The 21,652-nt window shown below is 32.3% G+C and overlaps 1 protein-coding gene across 2 annotated transcripts in view; it reads left to right on the forward strand.

The window, feature by feature from the left end:
* The window catches only part of LOC108687612 (RNA-binding protein Musashi homolog Rbp6), a 453,571-nt gene that overhangs the window by 304,618 nt on the left and 127,301 nt on the right, over positions 1-21,652 (forward strand). For both annotated transcript variants that reach the window (XM_018193468.1, XM_018193469.1), the window contains one exon: positions 17,650-17,698. In XM_018193468.1, coding sequence (XP_018048957.1) covers positions 17,650-17,698 — 49 coding nt within the window. The remainder of the gene's footprint in view (positions 1-17,649; positions 17,699-21,652) is intronic.

Raw genomic sequence — 21,652 nt, forward strand, 5'->3', positions numbered from 1 at the left:
ATTAATAAAAGATGGATTTTATAATTAATAAATTAATAAATTAATAAAATAACTTTACAATTGTTGTTCCAACTAGCCATCTAACTGGATTGAAGTATTTTGAGGAGTCTTTTATTTGCCTGACATTATGACTCAAAAAATCATAATTTAAGAACATTCAATGGTGACAATTGGATTTTATTCCTGATGATGGTATAAAAGTGAACCGAAACGTTTATGTATCTAATTATGTAATTATATCTATTAAATTATTAGGTGTAGTAAAAAGAAATCCATTCAATCAATTATTTTGCATGAAATTGAATGGAAAAATAATAGATTTCTTTTTACTACATAATATATATATAATATATATTGTTTTTATAATTCTTACGTATTATTAGCGACATTAAATTGCTCTCATTAAGCTTTCATTATTTTTACTTTTGATATTTGATAAAGTAATTTTTCTCCAACAATAATTAAAAAAATCACATTTTTGTGTTACTTTTGAAGTAAGAGAACTTTTGAAGTAAGAGATTTGTATACACACTACATATGATAAACATGGTTTATTATCATATTATTTTAACTCATAAAACAGTAAGCTCTCATTAAACGTTTTTCTCGTGAAAATTTAAAAAAGTTCAAGTGTATTTTTTTACACTCCTCGTGGCGCTCGCAACCCCCAGAACATGCTCGCGCTTGTAGTACTCTTTACTTAAGCGACGATGCTCCAGCCAACATACGGCGCCGTCGCATGTTGAATACTTCATGTTACGTACCTCGAAGAATGCTCACCGAATGCGCGTCGTGTCTGTGGATCGGTCTGGAAGGACACGATTATCCTTTTACGGCCGATGCGAAACGAAGTTGACGTATACTGAATAAACAATTCCGTTGTGGAACGAGAGGTAAATGAAAATACGGAAGAAACGTTCTGTCCGGATTGCCTTAACTTCGGCATTGATCGATTACAATGGCATAAAAACGAATAGATATACAGGACGTTCGCGTGAAATTCACGACGTTAATAAACTTTCTTATAACCTTTCATATATCTTCGTATAAATTGAATTTGAAACATAATTAGAATATTGGTTAGCCTTCCGAGAATCAAAAACCTCCGAGAAATTAAACTTCCGCGCTGCAAATATATGATAAAATCTTATTCTTTAGTCAGCTTTTAAAAGGTTTTAATAGAATTTTAATAACGAGACTTAATTAGTAAAAGATATTTAAACTTTATAATTAAAAAGTTGCATAGAAGGAAAGAGAAAGAGAGAGAGAGAGAGAGAGAGAGAGAGCGAGAAAGAGAGAGAGAGAGAGAGAGAGAGAGGGGCAGATGACATTTGATCGATGAAATCGCCTACATATTCGTCAGAAATTAATATGCTTAAACTTTGAGACGAATTTTATGAGATGTTATATGACAATATTTATTTAAAGATATTGTACAGTTTATAATTTTAATGTACAATGTATAGCTATTTTATTCCATATATTAATTGTTACCAACTATATTAGTATTTTCATTATTTATTAGTAACATCATTCTATCACTTTACATGGAAGGTGTGTGAAATATATCATAAAGATCTTTTTATTAGTGACGCTGATAATCTCTTCAAAAAGTAGATATTCCCTCGTCAAAGATTCAATTTCCTAACAAATAATACGTGTGGAAACGTATGTATTGTGCTCAATATATCGGAAGCTTAATAAAAACGTAATTAAGGTAAAAACATCATCGATCTCTATTAGTATGAAACCAGAAGTAATGGCATTAAGAAGCCCCTGAAAATTGCGAAACGCAGCTCCCTAACTGTAACCCTTGTATCTGACCCCTTCATGGCTCAATGACTAGTTAAACTTGTCTCTTCTGCAGTGACAGTAAAGACAACTATGCTACAGTATTACCCTAACTAGATACGAACCCTTGTCTGGAGTCCATGTCTATGTTTCTCTAAGACCGATCTTGTAAGGATTGAAGATAAAATTGTTAGCTATAGAATTGTTAATACAGATATAATTGTCAAAGACATATTTACACAAGTAAATTAGTTTACATTAAAGTGAGTTTTATAATTATTACTTTAATCTAAATAAATTTTATCCGTTTTATAATATATTATTCATTTTTTGTGAACAATTATAAATATAAAATTATCATGTATATCCTATATTTTTTAAAAATCCTATATCTAAAAAGTCTTATCTTTTAGAAAATTATTAAAGTATCTTTTAAGGGAATTCTTCCTGTAAGAATTTATTCAGAACGTAATCAATGAGACATAAATATAAAAGTCTGATCAAATGTTTTGTTATTTTGATATGAAATAATTTTTAACTAAACTAGGATAGAAACATAGATATATACCTAAATCCAGATTATGAGCTAGAAAATAACCAAATAGATTGATTTACGATAAATAAAATTAAATAAACAAATGACAAACGAGTTAAAAAAATGAGAAATCTACTAGAATGTAGATTTTCAACATTCACATCGAACTGATAGTTTCTTATTTTTTAAATTCAATTAATTTAACAGTGATGCGAAATACCGTTTTCCGAAATTTTAATATGTTTTTTCTTACTCAGTGTAATTTATCAACATTGACCAAAATAATTCACGATAATTATGCTCATCGGTGCTTACATCATTGTAGGATTTCTAATCATTACTACCATCTAACCTTCCAACTGGTGAGATTGTTCTTTAATGAAAGAATAATACCGCACAATGATTGCGAACGGATGGATATCGCCTATTGTGTAATTACTTTTTTGTTTGATTGCAATTAATGGATCTTCTATAATAATCCCTATTTGCTGAAGAAGATTAAAAAATTAGTCAAAATTAGTCAAGTGTATAAGTTAATTTATTATTTGAGATAAAGCTTTTAAAGCTAAATTTTTAAAGCTAACTGCATACCATTCATTGTTCTAATTCCCAACTGCTCGTTTGTCATTTGTTTATCGAATGTGTTATCTCGGGAATTTCATTAATATTGTTTTTTAACCTTTAACATTTAGATACTTTTTTAACATTGAATCGCTATTTGCGAGAAAATATCAGCGTGAAACATTTTAACGCTATTCTCGGCTTAAGCGAAAGTTCTGGTTCTCGTCTCTGTACATTCTGTCGACGGACTCACGACGAAATCAGCCGCGGTAGTTCTGGAGGCCGCGCAGCACGTGGTACGCTAGTTCAGTTTACGAGCATTTTGTGCAAATTGGTGGTAAAGTTAGCGTCTTAATATACATTGGCTAAACTGTTTACCGAAGTTTGCGAGCGGACGAAGCGCGCGATGCTCGTGCTGCTTGGTCGGTCCACTATGCGCACCTATTCCGAAGTCTGTAACTAATCCTACAAAACCTTAGCGAAACTCTTCGCATAACTAATTAATCGACAGACGAAATTCAATGATTTTACAAATTGTATCTTGTAATTATATTTAAAAAATGATTAATTACAAAAGAAGTTTACACATACAAAATCGGTAAATAATTGAATTATTTTAAGTGGAATGTAAACCGATAAGAGTAAACTAAATAAAAGAAAATATTTTATATCCTATTTTCAGTTAAAGCGGATTTTGGTGCTTGATAATATTCATATGCAAATTTGCAAATACATTTTTTCCGTTCTATAAACTGTGCGTCGATTTAGTTTATCGGATTTGCATCGCAATCGTAAACTGAAGCTGAAAACATCACAAATTACATTGATCTTAAATTGAATAGTGCTAATAAGCATCTTAAAATATTGCAAAGCTAACTAAAATAATTAATTTTATAATTTTATACAAAAGTAATAAAGATCTTTTATCTATAAAAGCGTTAGTATTCGCACGTAGTATTTGCATAATGAATAGAATACCTGTTTTACACGGATCATTTTACTAAAATATTTCTTTTGTTTGAATTCCGATGATACTTTTTGTATAAGAAAGAGGGATAGTTGTTGAAAGTTTTTATGTACCCTCACATATTTTTTAAATGCCCCTATTGTGTAACACAAAACAAATCTTCAAGATAAATATAGAACATATTCGCGGTTCAATTGTAATCTGATTTATAACAGGGATAAAACTAAAGTAACAACGAAACAGCGCTCGCAAAAGTTAACAGCGATTCTGAATACTACGAATGATAATCCAGCACGAATGTTTGCATACAGCACAGTTCGCCGTGAATACAGCTGCATATTTTTTAAACAATAGTATAGTCGGACGTGCATTTTCAAACGAATGGAAACGTTATAGCGCTTGCATTATTCCGTTCGATTGGGCGGATACCCACATATATTCTTCTGAAATTCGGTATCGCCCGCTGCCTCTCTTTTCTCTCTGCAGTATTTTTTGACAGAAATAATCCAAAAAATACAATGGATCAGTTTAAATCACAGACGAATGTTGCTTTTCTTTTTCGTGCCATTGTATAAATCGAACCAATCTATAATTTGATAGTTATAAAAATTAATATCAAAAGTAATTATTCTTTTCTCAAATTGTTTTATATATAAAAAAAAAATTTAATAATTAAACAAAAAAGTTTTTTAATTCAAATACAATTTTTAAATTATTTTTGAAATTTTCTTTTTATTCTGCAATCTAACATTAATATAATTCCAATTTAAATGCTAATTCCTTAATACGAGGATATTTGTCTACGATGTCAAAAAATATAAAAATTATATAAATTCTATTCTTGCACTTAAAAACAAGATTTTTTTTTGTTTTTTTGTCAATTTTCTATTGTCGATACAATAGACTTATGAAATGTTTTGTAGAACCTTTTCTTGATTTATGAATTGTTAGAGAGTGAATTTTTATATTTACATTTATTTATATAATTCATTTTGATTGAAGATAAAATACGTACAAATTAAATCGATACATTTATTTATTAATAAAGTGTAAAAAAATTGTGTTGTAGCAATGTTATCGAGTAGTGATGTGTAAAAAAGTAATTTTTTCGAGCGTTTGTCAATGTAATAAAGAGCCACAACAGATTTAATGAGAATTATTTTTTAAGTAACGCTAAAAATACGAGAAATGCAAATCATGCGCTTGATTGTGCTGAGAACCTGTTTATTGTTGTGGAATTAAACGCTCATGTGTGCATACTGGAAAGTTAATAACAAGCCGTACGAGAATTTGGATGCAAAATAGAAAGTATTCACTGGAACTTCCATTACCTTGCATCGAAATTTAAGCCAAGACAGCGAATCGGAAAACGATATCCGATAACATGAACCTTTGGTTACACGTTGTACATGAGTGCTTAACAATGGTTGAGAGACGCGCAAGTTTAGCTGGTTCCATCTGAAGTCATCTATCTCTCTTATATGAAATAGCGAAATAAAATTATATGAGAGCTTATATGAATGAAATAGCGAAATAAAATTATAAATGAAAGTCTATAAGAGAGAACAGATTAAAACAGAATAGAAAAGAAAAGTGATATAATATATCTAATTATAAGAAAACATTAAATAACGCCTTTTTTGATGAACAAGATTAAACGATTCTAACTTAAGGAAAATATTCTTTCAATATTATGCATGATGAATAGAAATATTTGGACTTTGCCTTATTTATGTAGAAAATTGCATTTACCAAAAGATAGTAATTTCAGATTTCAGTAAAAAAAAAGATTATTCTTAAAAAATATTCATTTGATCCATTATTCTTAAAAGATATCACGTTTTGATGTGATAACGAATCAGCTGGTTTTGTGCTAAAAATAAAAAAAGGTCAAATTTGACGAGCAAAAGCAGATAAAACATAATAATTTATTTACATAAATTAAAAGTAAATCACGAAACGTTTCGAACTTAATTTAGTCATCATTAGTCATAGAAAACAATAAATTAATTTATTAATTTTTCTGATCGGTAAAACTAATTAAGTTAAGTTTGTAATTTATTTTTATTAATTTATAATTAATAAAATAAATTATTTATTATCTTTCACTCGCTTTTGCTCGTCAAATTTGGCTTCTTTTCTCTACAATGAAGCAATTATAAATCCTATTTGACTATCGCGAATGTTCTAAATCCGGCGAAGCTCGATTCTTGTTTCAACCACTGCTGCATCACTTCGAACGTCACGGTCGGAACATGCGGCGCGATGAATTATCGTGCGGAGGCGAAAGGCGCAGAGAAATACATAAGATATACCAACATTGATATCGCGCGCGCGAAGGGCCGCCGCCATCGACGGTCGTGCCTGGTACATCGCGGGTCACGAACTGGTACCTACCTGGTTAGGAAATCAGGGAGGTGCCAGGAGGGATGATGGACACGGAAGGGGATCAGCGCATCATGTTCCGTAAATGGACCTCCAATTCTCTATTTTTTTCTATGTCGTTGGGCATTTTTATTGTGTACAATCCGACAGAATGTACGCGAGGTGTACGAGCATAAGCGCATCGATTGATCTATTCGTACGCGAAACATTCACGCGGAAATTACGGCAAAACGATCCCAACGACACACGAGAGTCGGAGAATAGGGATGATGAGGAAGAGGGTGGGTTTGCAATTGTGTTTTTACATCACCCACCAATAAACGCACATCCCTGTACCGATTGTAAACGATTTGTTTATACATGTAGCAGCTTCCGGTCGGCTGCTATTTCGTCCAGCGATCGGAAACGCTCGCATTCTGTTTGCCCGTTCACAGCTCAAATCTCGATCATTTGCAAACGCTTTGCATTTACGATGTTTTCCATTACCATTGCTCACGATTTCATTAGTGTGACATAAATATCTGATCATAGCGTAATGCGGAAAGTCGATCGGCGAAATGCCGATGTCAGAACGGAATTTTGTACGAGAATATAACGGATTAGCCAGAGCTATTCATCGTCAGGCGTCGAAGTAACATTGATCTTCCGATGTTTACAACGCTACTACGCACTGGACAGTTGCGCATTCGTATTGCACATTTCGACGTGTTAAACGAAATTCGAATCACAAAAATTGTAGTGCGTGTTTGAGTACACAATTGGGAAATTGACAAAAACACTTCTGTTTTTACTTTTAATATAAAATCTTGTTTTTCATCATATATGTACATATCATATACTTGAAAAATTAGAAAAAATGTGGTCATACTCACATCAACTAGAATACATTCTTATATTCTTACAAGAAATTTCGAAAATAATGACCTTCTATATTAAGCCATATATAGATATGTGAATATGCTAACAGAATTTTATTTTAAAATGTATGCTTTATTTGCTAAGAGATAGTGGCTAAAAGTTTAACCGAAATATTCCCTATTGTTATTCTAATGTCATCTTTGAACCATTAAAAAATATTTTTATGAATAATTTTCATATTGTATACCTGGCGGATACTTGCTGATTCTCATTAGTCAATTTATTTCTTTTTATTTTGAATTATCATTAGATTTAAGAGAAATTTATTTTTAAATTAGATTTTATCAGGAATATAAATTCACTAATTTGTGCATTGCTTTAATTTAATTTAAGACTTAAAAGTACATTTTATTTTTAATTTACCATTTAAATTTTATTTTCATATTTCTTATTTTATTCAAATTTTGATATTAAACGATAGTTACTGGACTGGATGATTATACGTTAAATATGACAGTAGAGCTTATGTTATGTCGCTATAAGTATACGCAAAGATACACCTGATTTATAGCGAATTCCGTTATATAGTGCGCACTCAGTGCATAGTAAAGCTCATCAATTGCACACAAATTGATGTAAAGATATGTGTCTAATATCCATATATTATCGTAACATCCTCAGTACTTTATTGTACTGTGAAATACGTGTATGTACTTTATAATTCAAAGTATTGTACTGTAAAATATATACTTTATAATTCAAAGTATTTGCATTTCACTTTTACACTCCGATTAAGTCAGTGTATGATGGCTTTAATAGGCACCAGAGCATCCAATTGAATTTACTATTATAATGAAATTCTTATGTATATTATATTATCACACTTTGAAATATGAGAGCAAACATTTTATGTCACTTTCTTTCATTTTTTAATGATCAGTTCTGAAAACGATAATATTAAATTTTTTTTAATATCAAGCATCTATTTCATTCGTTCACAATAATTTCTTATTTTTAGAAACCAAAAATTTCTTTTTATTAATTTATTTTATTATAAGAAGACTTTTCGCGTATAAATATTGCAAGAGATAGCTTTTATCAGAAAATAATTAACTTGTAATTGAATTATGATATCCTTAAATAAATAAGATATGATATATCATCAATTACATGATATATCATAAAATTACTGAAATGTATCTTCGTGGAAACTTTTTTTTCATTGAAGTCTAAATCCGTGTGTCTGTCCTCAATATCGCAAAATATTTCGGTCATTTCGTATTTGAACGTAGTTGAGGCTCAAAATGACCCTTGGAACGTTTTAGTGCTAATGTCTAGAAGGGTTGAAAGTTACAAATGATGCTTGGGCGGTTCGCGTAAGAAAGAGGTTGGCAGAATGTAGCCGGAGGACGAAAGGCGAAGTTACCTCGTTTGGAGATTAGAGAGATCGTACTTTCTTCGGAAGGGACCATCGGCGGACAACCGATGCTTGTCCGAGTGGCACTGTAAACGCTGAGAATACGTTTTACGATCTTAAGGAGACAAGAAGTAATCGAGAACCCTTCGAGCAGGAACTTTCGTAGAGGCGATGCAATTTTAAATGCTCGTATAAACTTTTAAAATTATATTTAAAATTACATTTAAGTAATTATGCAGATCTTGATTATTCTCAGATAATAGTGACGCAGTTACGAAATGTCGGATATTTACAGAGATCTTTCATTTTCAAGTTACTCTTGTCCAAAATAACTATCGGTCAATGTATCAATTATTCAGTACGAAAGATATAAACCTTTGCAAAAAGCAGAAAAAAATTCCATAAAGTATTAAAGCTAAAAATTAGTATTCCTGAGTATGATACTGACTATTTATTGGATATAACATGTCAAATAAAAGAGTTGTATCGAGAAAAATGTGGACTACATTCGTACTTCACAATTAACGTGCTAAATGGGATTGCATTCACATTTGATATTTAATGCTACATGTGGTTTACTTGCGAGTTTTATCTAGCGCTGAACATATAGCAATACGTGGCATGATCGTCTGTTATTCATAGATTGTACATTGCTGTATATTCGTGTAGTACATACGTGTAAAAAAAGGGAATCGAACACGTAATTACTTATGGTCGCATCGAGTGGTTTGATCGCGCGAGATCGCACAACGATGCCAAACATTTATCCGATAGGTTGATACTTGTTTGATGCTTCTGCGAGATTCCTGGCGATATTAATATGCCCGCAGCGTGTTATCGATATTTCTCGGATGATCGTGTGCACGACTCAACGGTTTTATCTGAAAATAGCAGGTAGATGTCGGTCTGAGAGCCATCATTATCTCCCGCGTTGGTACGTGTATAAGAGAGGTACTATATCCATTCCAATCGTTGAATGAAGAGGACGGCTCCGTTCAGGAAGGACTAAAAAAGGGTTCTCCTCTTTTTTCATGAAAGTTATTCCTGCGAAAAACAGCTCTTTTCAGCTTGCACAAAATACTGCACGTTCCTTCGAAATACAGTTCGGTTCAACATCGATCGAGTATCGAGCAGCAAATGACTTTGGCAGCAGCAGCCGACGAAGAGGCCAATTTGTTTGTTGGGAACGCTTTAGAGTTTTCCTGAAAAGTTTTCCCTCCTTCGTCCCAGGAACATCAATGAAGGCGGAGTCGACTTACATGTTGTCGAATAACCAGATCGACCCTCTCGTCGAGTGTCCATTCGCGTATCCATTCTACTTAAGTTCCTCGCCCTATCTCGAGTCCTTCCCGAGTCATTATTCAACCCCAGGCCGAACAGCGAAATCGCATGAGTCACGGAGGAACACGACGGTGAAATTGAAGCGGTCGAAAGCACCTTGATTAAGTTGGTGACATTGCAACAAAATAGCTACTACTTGCTCTCTCCGCCCAAGGATTAGGGTATTAACGCTGAATGAGTAACGTGATGAAATGTAATAGACTCCACGATTTTAGAAACTTCCATATAATGTTAAAGCGACATCATTAATCTTCTATTTTTTTCAACTATTAATGAGAGAAAAGATTTACCATTTCATTTTATACAGAAATTTCATACATGATGTATTATGCATGACAGGAAAAAAGTATTTTTTCAAATAATCCGAACTACATTTTTCCACATATTTTCGCAATGAGTGCGTTAATTTGAAATGTGCGTCGACAATGTCGTGAACCGCAATTTCGCTGCAAATGAGCCGCGACCGTAGATTGTTTTACCGCATATACAGGTAATAGAATCCGACTTTGTAACTCTAGCGCAGGTCGCGGCGCGGCCTTTAATCAACTCGGAAAAAAAAAAAAATAAAACTTCTCGATGGAGAGCGTTCTCGAAGCACGGTGCATTCGTTCTCGTTTATCTTCGAAAAGGAAGCTCGGGACAAGCGAGGAACGGAGGAGCGAAACAAAATAAAAAAGGTACACGGCGCACAATACGAGCCGCACACGCAGGATGGGGGTTGTGGAAACTCGATGCTCCGCGTTCGAAAATGAATTTAAGCACACCGAAGCCCATGTTACTGAAGTATCCGGTTCTGTGAACTTTGGTGATAAGTTTCATGAAGTGCACTTGGGATGGCATATGCGTGTGTATGCACGCACTCGAAGCGTGTATCGCATTGCAACGCGGATCGCGAAGCTACGAAACAAGTTCGAATGGAAATCACCGTTTTGGTTCGTTGCGTCGATTCGATGTCGCGATCGATTGAGATAACTTCCAGCTTTCAAGCACAGATTCGCAGTTTAGTCGCATGTGGTGTATGAGTACAGAATACACGGACTGTGGAATTTTGTAACGTGATAAATTGACCGAAGTATACTCATCGAAATAGATCGTTCACTTTTCCTGATTTAAAGCACGAACTTCTTTATAAATCACATTCATCATGAATATCTCTTTCACATTTTCAAATGTCAAGAGATTTACGTATGTCGGAGAGATTTTCAGGCTAGATACATGTACAAACTTTAGATACTGAGATTAAAGTCATAATACTTTAATGTACTTATTATGATAATTATTAATACGCGTAACGAAATACGCTGTTTAATTGTAAAAAATATAAACAAATGATATATCTTCTTACGAATATTGAATTAATTAACTTAAATTACTTAGAATACTTATTGTTAGACTAACAAGATGAATACTAAAATCATCATCATAAACTTCTTATAATCATTGTTTTAACTAGTCTTAACCTTTTCTGATAACTCTTTCCTTAATGCAAATATTTAAAGGATATTTTTTGCTCCGTATGTTCCTGGGGATTACCATAAAATGTAAAGGCAAATCAGAAAATGTAGCAAAGCGAAATCCAATGAAACGCTGGACAAAATCAACAGATGAATTGCAAATATATAGAGAGACTGTAAAGTTTGCTAAGCGGCATTATTAGTAAGCGAGTATTTTTTTTTTCATTTTTAAAGTTTCTTACAATATTTTAGAAAACAATGACAGTTTCCTATCAAAAATATTTCCCTGAAAAAGTGAGATGAAATTATTTATATGTGTGGAAAAATAACGATACGTTAATTTGTCATCTCAAACATTTCAATAATTTATTCTACCTTATATTCACGTAACAAAATATTATTCACATGGTATTTATATCATAAAAGAGTCAATTGCATTTCCTTCTCGACAATGCTTATTAATAATAATCATTAACGTGGAAAAATGAGCATTTTCAATTATTTTGACTATCTCTTTATTGTACATAATTGCACGTCGGAAATTCGATCCAGATGCATCCACGACTGTTATTTTACAAGCACCAATGAAGCGGATTATGACAGACAATGATAATTTGTGCACGCGATAATTAATAAATACATACTTTTTTTATTATTCGAAAATAAAATATTTTTCTATTGTAAAATAAATAAATTGAAAGACTTTATTAGCAAGTTATCGGTTACAGAGGCTCGAAGTGCGAGAAGCGATTCGCAAAAGTGTTCTATAATACTGGCCCAAATGTTTACCTTTTAAATTAGTTGGTTAGAAAAGAATGAAAAGACAAAAAGATTAAAGTGAGCATCAGTACGATGAAGAGATGACGAGGAAAATGACACTTTACCTTGGAGGAAAGGTCTCACGATATAAAGGGCGAGGGCAGTAAGACAGCAATCTACAGCTCGGTCCACCGAGAGCTGTAACACCAGTGGAATCGAACTTGTAATAAGGTACGTCTCGCCCACTCACCAGAACTCGATTGCTCTCTGGGGATGACGCCGCCGACTCTTGTCTTCCCTACCTTCCTTCTCCTCCTTCTCCTCCTTCTCCTCCTTCTCTTCCTCCTCCTCCTCCTCCTCATTCTCCTCTTCCTCTACTTTCTTGTCCTTCTCCTTCTTTTCCTCCTTCTCCTCCTTCTCTTCGATAACCTTTCGTACTACGTATTTTCCGGACTAGCGTAGTAAAGAGAAGAAGTTTAGGAAGTTACAAGGCCACTTCGCGTTACGTTTTCTCGTTATCGCCATTTCCTTAAGGTTACACCAGCGTGTCTTTGGAATTTCAATCTGCGTGCAAACCAAGATTCTCTGCCCTTCTTCCATTCTCGACAGAATTATTCTTTCTTTGGAAGAGGATACCAATTCCATTTGTCAAAAGTAGATTGGTACCCAGGAAAAGTACGTCCATTTTTTACGTCTTATCTGCGCGAGTTCCATGTTTCGAAAAGTTATTGCAGCCAAATATACCAACTGCACCGATGAGAAATATTTGTAACTGCACAACTTTTCAGATGAATTATTTGAGTAATAGTTTTCTCCCGATAAATCTTTTTTGTTTATTACTCACAACGAAAGTGAGATATTAAATACATATGAGTAAAAAGCTATATGGATGAAAGTTGATTACTTTTTTAAGTGTACTATTGATTGAAATCAGTTTTTAATGTTATTTATAATGTACGTAATTTTATAAAAACTAATTACAATTGAAAGTACTCAAGCAATATCATTCTTCTTTGATGCCTTATTAAATATACATATTATGCCTTAATAAATATATATATTAAATATTTGTTCTTGTTTTAATATTACTATATTTATAAAGAAAACATCAAGATAATCTCAATTTATTAAGGAAAATGTAATATAGAAATCATTAGAGAGAAAAAAGAAAATTTATCATACAGGAAATCAAATCGCGCGTAAACGACAGTAAAATAACAAACATTTTATATAATATTCGCTTATCTCTCGTACTCGACGTTACTGGTAAATGCACAGTATGATAATTATATTAATTTATATAGAATCAATATTAAACACATCCGGGAAATGTATTTTTAATGAAGTAAATACGTGGATGCATAATGTGCCGCGCGCTGAATATTACATATCGCAGGAAATAGATACTCGTAATGCAACGATACACGTGAAACCCGCAAAACTGCATTGCGACTCGCGATAATTATTCGAGATAATGAGGGAAATTCATGATTGCCAGTTTGCGAAGATCTCCGTGTTAAAAAAAAAAGGGAGAGTCATTAGTGAATATGTTCGAACGAAATAATTATAATTTGTTTTGGAAGAAGAATGATTTCATTCAATGTAGCTTAAAGATGTAGATTAAGACAACAACACATTGTTGTCAACAACACGTGAGTATATAAAAAAGCTTTACAAATTAAAAAAAACCATTAAAAAAGGTTGGCAAATGCAAAGATTCAAAAATGCTTCCGTTTGAGTGAAATGCTAACGAAGTCGATAGAGAAGGAAACCTCACGTATTTTTCTCACGTAGTGATCGGAATGGAGAAATCTCGTTCTTGATCGAACCCATTGTCGCTGACGGCGATGGGAGAATTCGCAACATCGAATGAAAGACTCAAACTAATTCGACTGTTCGAGAATACATCAATATAACAGCCACAACAAAAACTGCAGCATTAAGGAATAATGAAAGGACATCCACACTGTGCAAAGGAAAAGAGTGGAAAGGTGTAGATAACGACGAATAGCTTCTCCGCTAGTGGTCTTATCTTACGCCATGATGCCTCTTGCGTTTTCATTAAAAGATCGCTCGTTCCCTTGTTCTTGTTCCCGCTGCCGTCAACCCCCTCGTAAAAGGCATGCCACCCCTCGAAAAATAAAAGTCGTAACAAATGTCAGCTAAGACACTCGATTCCCTTGGCATTTTTCTGCGACTTTCTTGCCACAGACAGCGGCGCGATCGTCGCGCGAATTTCATTAAAATTTTATTACATAGCAAGACGAGAGAACGGAACAGAAACGTGACAAGCGTTATTACTACGTGCTTTTTTAACATTTATTAATTAATTATTAACTAATCAGTAAACTAAATCAACCAACTAAAATATAATCAAAATTATATCAATGTTTTTATTAGTATTTATGGATGCCAAACAAAATGTAAGTTTGTAATTATTTTAAATCAATCGTTTCCATTCGAGAAATTTAGTCTTATTATTCTTCTCATTTAATTTATCTTGAATCATTTCACATATTAAACATTTTTAATAATTATATCATAATATTATATTAATAATTATATTACATAAACTTATACATACGTAATAAATTGTAAATTCCGACGTAGTTTTTAGTATCCCATTTTATTCTGGAAGAAAAAGGTTCTTACTTATTAAATTTAATTATAATTAGAATACCTTAAAAAAATGTAAATGATTTATATTTAAAACACAAACATGAAACGTGTATATCTAGGAAATACATTTATTGAAATATACATGAAATACACATGAAAGGTCATATGTCTTTTACTCAAACATAACGTCAGAAGAAGAAGAATATCGCTTGCTGTTCTAATGCTGTAGACTATCGATAGTTGTTGTTGAGAGAATGAGAGAGTGAGAAGGAGTCAACTCAAGGAACAACGAAGGGGGTAAGAGTAATCCCTATTGTTTCTCCTGTCCCATAAATCCTACTAGCGCTTCCTACGCCTCTCTAGAGCTCCGCTCGCGCTTTAACCATACAGAGTCATCCGCCCTTCGCCACTTTCTACCAACTTCTCGTCTCAGCAACATACTCCGTAAATCTCTGACCAGCTGTGCTTTACAATACATACGCAGTTCTCGTAAAGATACAAGAGAGATCTTATTCGTCATTTGACTGACGTCGTTGGAATTGTTTAAAAATCAATCTTATTCGATGATATTCTTTAATGAGCAAATCTTGTCATTTCCAACATACCATATTTAGTAATATTGACTAATAACACTTATTATTTAGTATTAGTAATTCCAAAGAGAAAACGTAATCTTATTTAATTAATGTAAATATTGTATCTCTAAATCTTCGTTAATTCTTACTTTTAATATTTTAATTATAATAAGAAAGCGATAGTTTTTTATTCTAGACTATTAGTTATAGTACTGATCATAATTTATGATAATATTATGTGCGATTAATTCATATAATAATTATACTATAGCTGCATAATATTAACTTTACATACAGTTAATAATATACGTAATTTGATTTGTACATAGTGTAACCATATTACATGAATTAATAATATCATCATAAGTTTGTTAGATGATCACAATTATTGTTCAGAAATTTCATTTTTAAATGTTTATACAATTTGTGAAGAAAGATGATGGGTTAATGATTTTACCTCAGAAAAAGACATTAATCCTAGACGTCAGTTCTATGAGTCAGTTCTAAGCAGAATTGTAAGACTCCTAACGTGTTCTCGTAGAACTTGTAAAAATTTATGACTATTATTCTCTATTTATTTTATATCGTATGTATCGTAAGACGTACCATTATTCGTAAATATGTACGATTTCTTGGCTAGTAAGAAGCTGTAAAAATAAAGGTATAAGCACTTTAAAAATTCTTGCAAGCTTACAGAAATATATTACGAACCTTAAGATTCTGCTTAAAATTTAGACTTTCTATTTACAAATAGATGTCATTAGATATTTTCCATTAATACAAAATGATTTGTCGAAAGTATTCAATATTCGATATACATACAATGTTCTCTTCCATTTGTCACACTAAGATGAAGTTTCCTAGAAATATCTTTTATATATGTATTGCAAGACATTTCCATAACGGCGTTTACGATTTCTGAGGCTTTGACAGGAGCGCTTTGCACCTCTAACACGCCAAGGGGTTTACTACGAGGTCTTATATCAAATATAGGTTACTTCGATCGTCAGTAAGCCGCTTAATTTATGACAGCGGCTTTAGTAAATAAGATACTTTACTAAAGCCGCACGTTTACCATACTCCTTATCCGACAATATAATTCTGATTTTGATCTCATCATGAAAAAATACTACCATAAAGAAAAAACTATAAACTTGAGAGTTAATCAATATAAACAAAATTTTAAAAAGTATATAAATTTATAAATACTAATAAACAGCATGTAAATTAAATAAAATCAATATAGAAATTCAAACTAACTATCTAATCTTTAATTCACTTAATTTTATTGAATTAAATTAAATTAAACTGTGCTATTTAATTTAATTACATTAAATTGTAAATTATTTATTAGATTAAACTGTGTATATTGTTTAAACAATAAAAATCTTATTAGACCATACATATGAGAATGCAACCAATAAGAAATAGGAACGGTCATAACAGTCGAAATTGGATCTTTGATGCTTCAATAATTTAATATGAACTTTTATATGTACTTTATATATATATGTGTGTGTGTGTGTGTGTGTGTGTGTGTGTGTGTGTGTGTGTACGTATATATATACATATATATATATATATATATATACAGTACATATATATATATTAAATGATAAACTTAATTCTTGCCGCTCTCTGGAAGATGCCGGCTCCAATGCCGACGAGTTTCGATGGTAAATTGTGACATCACATGTTTTTTGTAGTTTGGACATTGCTGAAAGTAATTCAGTCCTCTCAAGTTAGATTTCTCGACACCAAAGAGATTTTCCAATCGATGGAAAATAAACTGCGATAAGCTGTTTTTCCAACATGTGCTTCTTCATTACTTTGACTTCAAGAAAATCACAGTTAAAACGTATCGCTTGTTATTCGAAGTATATGATGAAACTTCATCACCAAAGAAAAAAACTTGTAGAGTTTGATTTGAATATTTTTGAAGTGATTTTGATCTGAGAGACAAAGAACATCCCAGACAGCCGAAAAAATTTGAAGATGTCGAGAATTGTTGTGCAAGAATTGTTTAATGAGGATCAGCACAAACGCTTTTAGAGTTGTCGAAAGTATTAAATGTTACTCAAAACGCTTGCGTGCCATGGGAAAAAAAACGGCAAAAATTAAATTTACCACCTAATTCTATATTTATAGTCATTTTGAATCGTGCACCAATATTTTATATCGGACTTAAAAACATTAAATTAGTGATGAAATAATATTACATTTAAATTCTGATGCTCAAGAGACATCTACTAAAGAATCTTCTTAATATGTTGAAAATCTATAAATAAATTTATTTGTTTTTAAATTTTTTTAAATGTATATTTTATCAAAACTTGTTTATTTTATCAAAACTTTATTTCTCTAATCAAATGTTTTTTACATTTCAGATCGAAGATGCTATGCTGATGTTCGACAAGCAAACTAACAGGCATAGAGGTAAGTACACTTTTCCTTTCGTTTCTTTCTTTAATATGTCACATTATTATTACGAAAAAACCGTTACAATTTCATTGCGTGCAAATGTGTCAGAAATACGTCTGAAACTATCCTATTTAACGAGTCAATAATGTCGCCATTCCGCCGGCGCGGAGGTAATTAACGAGCCCGAGTTGAAGCTATAATTAGTAATCATGGTAAATCGCAAGCCGCGGTAAATACGGGGGAAGATAAATAACATAAATTTCCGGATATGTGCTGCCTACACAAATCGTGACGGCATTTTGTGAATTCATGACACGCGAATCGATAGTTGCATCGAAGAACTTATTGCGAAGCATGAAGGAACACGTGATTAGGAACAAAATAAAAAAGTAATCCTTATTGCGTTTGAAACCTCAAGAGATTAAACGTTGAGTTAAAAGTTTCTTACATTTATGAAATGATTAATGGTCGTAAATTTTGTTTTCCATTGCGATCTTGCAACTAATTTTTAAAACTGTATATATCTATTAACTCCATATTTTTATATGAAAGACAAAAGATCTGTTTAATTTGATGCAAAAAATTTGGCACAATCCTAATTAAATGCTTATGTATAAGTTATTTCATATGCCAATTATTATTTCCAATAATTATAAGTTATTTCATGTGCCAATAATAAATAAAAAACAAAAATCACTCTCAGAAAAATTAATTTTTAATCAATCGTCAGATAAGTTTAATAATATATTAATCTGCTAAGCTGATTTAATCTGAACCCATCAACTGAAACCATCTTTATGACAATGAATATCATAGAGTGATAATTTCAATAACAATTCATTTTATCAATCAATTCATTCTTTAATCTTCGATCTTCAAATTTTTTACTTTTTTCCTTTTTTGGTTCCTTTTTGCGTGAGAGAGTGAGAAGGAGTTAACTCATAGAACAACAAAGGTCCCATAAGTCCAATTAGCGCACTCCTCATATTCTTACCAAAACTTAATGTAAAAGTGGAAAGTCATCAAGATTAAAAGCCTTCGATTTCAAATAAAATAGATGCGTCTAAGAAATTTTTATGCGGTACTTTGCTAACGCGATAGGGATGAGGAGATGGAAACGTTATTGAGATCGCGCGAGAAGCGCATGCCCGCAATTGAAAATCGACTAAGCAGGGAAGAAGAGAGATCGAGAGGTCGCGATGAATGAAATATCGCGGCAACCGCGATAATATATAGGGCAGCTCGACTCTCAGCCGTTCTTCGCTGTCGAGAGCATAGCGGTCTTTGCGATCGGCACAAGTCTGGATCCATTCACGTCGTCGCTCCAATGGGATCGATAATCGTCAGCGATCGTGGTACCCCACCTTGCAGATAATCGGGGTGAAGGGGGAGGGAGTCTTTCTCTCTCTATCTTTTTTTATCGATACCTACCACCTTCGTAGCTGTCGTTTCTAGAGCGGAGGCGAGCGTCTGGTCGGGCTCCGATGATAGATTCTAATATCGCTTATGAAAAATAGGGGCAAATGGGATATGAGAGCTGGCGCCCTTCAGTACGGAGAGTCTTCCCGACCGAGTTGCTGAAGAGGACTGAAAGGGGGAGGGGGAACACTGAAGGTGCGTCGCGCATCGCGCGAACAGCGAGGAAGTAGGGTAGCTGAAATAGCGACGCGCGAATCGACGCTGGTGGATGAAGAGCGAAGGAAGAAGAGTGAATGGAAGTGGAAGTGAGATAGGGGAGCTCTTTCAAAGCCGCACGTAATCTCTCTCGTGATGACATCCAATACCGTTCCCTTACAACGAGAGTCTGCGAACCTCAAACCTCGAACTGCTACTGCTTCTACTGCTGCTGCTGCTGCTGTTGTTGCTCGTCGGTAGATTTCGCGATATGGTACTTCCCGCACCCGGTCCCTGACCCCTAAGGGGATCATTCTCAGATTCTTCGGTAGACATACCGTGAAAAATTTCAAACGAAATACGCGCGACAAAGATATTTATTCTCGCACTTGATATTTTTGATCGGCTAATCTCCCACTCGTGAGTGAGAACTTATATGTACATATATCTTCATGCTTAATAAAACATGTTTTACTTTACTTGATATTTTAATCATCTTTCAAATCGTAAATTTTTATTAACAATGTACTTATGTAACCTTACGATTTGCGTGATTATACAAAACTATAATTATGCACTATATTTTATAACGAATAAGTTTTTAAATTAAAGATTAATAAATATTAAATTCGTTAAAGTTCAATATTGATCATAGACTAGCTTCTTAAAGATATATTACGCATATTTTTTAATAAAATGAAAAAATTATGAAAAAAATAGATTTTTCTACATTGCATTATTTATGCAAAGGTAGGGGAGATTGTCAACGAGATTCGATTGTCAAAAAGCTAATAACTCAATTATTATACATATAGTAAAGCATTGATCTTCTTTTTGCTACAGATTACTGATGTAGTATTAAATTGTTATGTAAAATAGTTTGCGCCAAAAAGGTCTTATCAACAACTTTTAAGAAAATGAAGTTGTTAAGTAAATTTTTCTTATCTCCTTTTTTGTTTTTAATTAGTTTTTAGCATTATCATTGTAATAAATTTTGTGAATAGAATTTCTTACTAAAAACAACTATAAATGGAATAAATTGACCAAAATGAGTGGCTATTAAGTCAATTTGAATCTCTTTAGATCGACACGTTTTAAAGAATATATATTTACGAATATAATTTTATTTATATATACGTATTCTTTTCATTTTTTGTATATACAAACTATACAGTACGAAAACAAGTTACATGTTTTATGATTAAAATATTATTTTACTTGTATCAATACCATATTCCTATTATTTAGAAATGACACTAAAATAAAAACTGCATTTTCTATATATTTTATCCAAATAAAAAATATGTTGTTAACCTTGGAACCCTGAGTATAAGGAGCTAATTGTCACATTTTCGCAGCTTTATTTAAAATTAAATAACTTATTTGTACAAAGATGCATCAAATTCAAGAGTGATATTTTTTTAATATTTAGAAGGATGTAGATATATTATATCTACATAACATATATAATGTTTCAAAATCTTACATTTACATTTTTCTAAAAGTGAATTATTCAAAACTATGATAATCGATCTCCGATTCCCCTAATAAATAGTTTAGCGGCGATTTAGAACTTGAATCAAAAATTATTTCAATATGAACATTACATTTAATATGAGACGTGTTTAAAAAAATAATAAAGCTAAAATGAAAAAATTTTCATTAAAACTATAAAATTATATTGATAAATATATGAATATTGTCCTTAAACTGTTTCATATGTATACAGATGGTACATTAAAAACGAAACAGATTGAATAACCTAATGGTTTTTGGAAAAAACCAAAACTAAGTTAATTTGTTGGGAGGGGGACATCTTTTATAATTCTTACTCTCAACTTCAACTCCCTAAACGAGGGTGTCAAACCTTAAAAAATGTTTAATAAGAAGAAGAGTCAAATGATACATCGTTAGAAAGATTTTTCAATTCTCTCATTCCTACGTTTAATTTTTTAAATTCGATCAATTCATTTAAAAGATACAGAATGTTAAATCTAAAACAAACAAAAGAAAAAGTTTGAAGATATAAAGATTTGTTTGTTTTAGAGATTTATCACTCCGTACCTTCTAAACGAATTGATCGAGTTTAAAAAATCAAATGTAGGAAATTGAAAGACTTTTCTATAATATTCTATAATAATGTATTTGATCTCCTTTCCTATTTGAAATTTTTTAGGGATTGGCAACCTCCGCTTAAGAGATCGAAGTCGAGTATAAGAATTATACGTCAAAAGAAGTCCCCCTTTCAACCTGTTTTTATGTTTTTTTTGAAAAATCATTTTGTAGAAGTTATTCAGTCTATTTCGTTTTCAATGGGCCACCTTGTACATATAATACAATATATATATATATATA

This window comes from Atta colombica, unplaced genomic scaffold (genome assembly GCF_001594045.1).
Source record: "Atta colombica isolate Treedump-2 unplaced genomic scaffold, Acol1.0 scaffold21, whole genome shotgun sequence".
Classification (NCBI taxonomy): domain Eukaryota; kingdom Metazoa; phylum Arthropoda; class Insecta; order Hymenoptera; family Formicidae; genus Atta; species Atta colombica.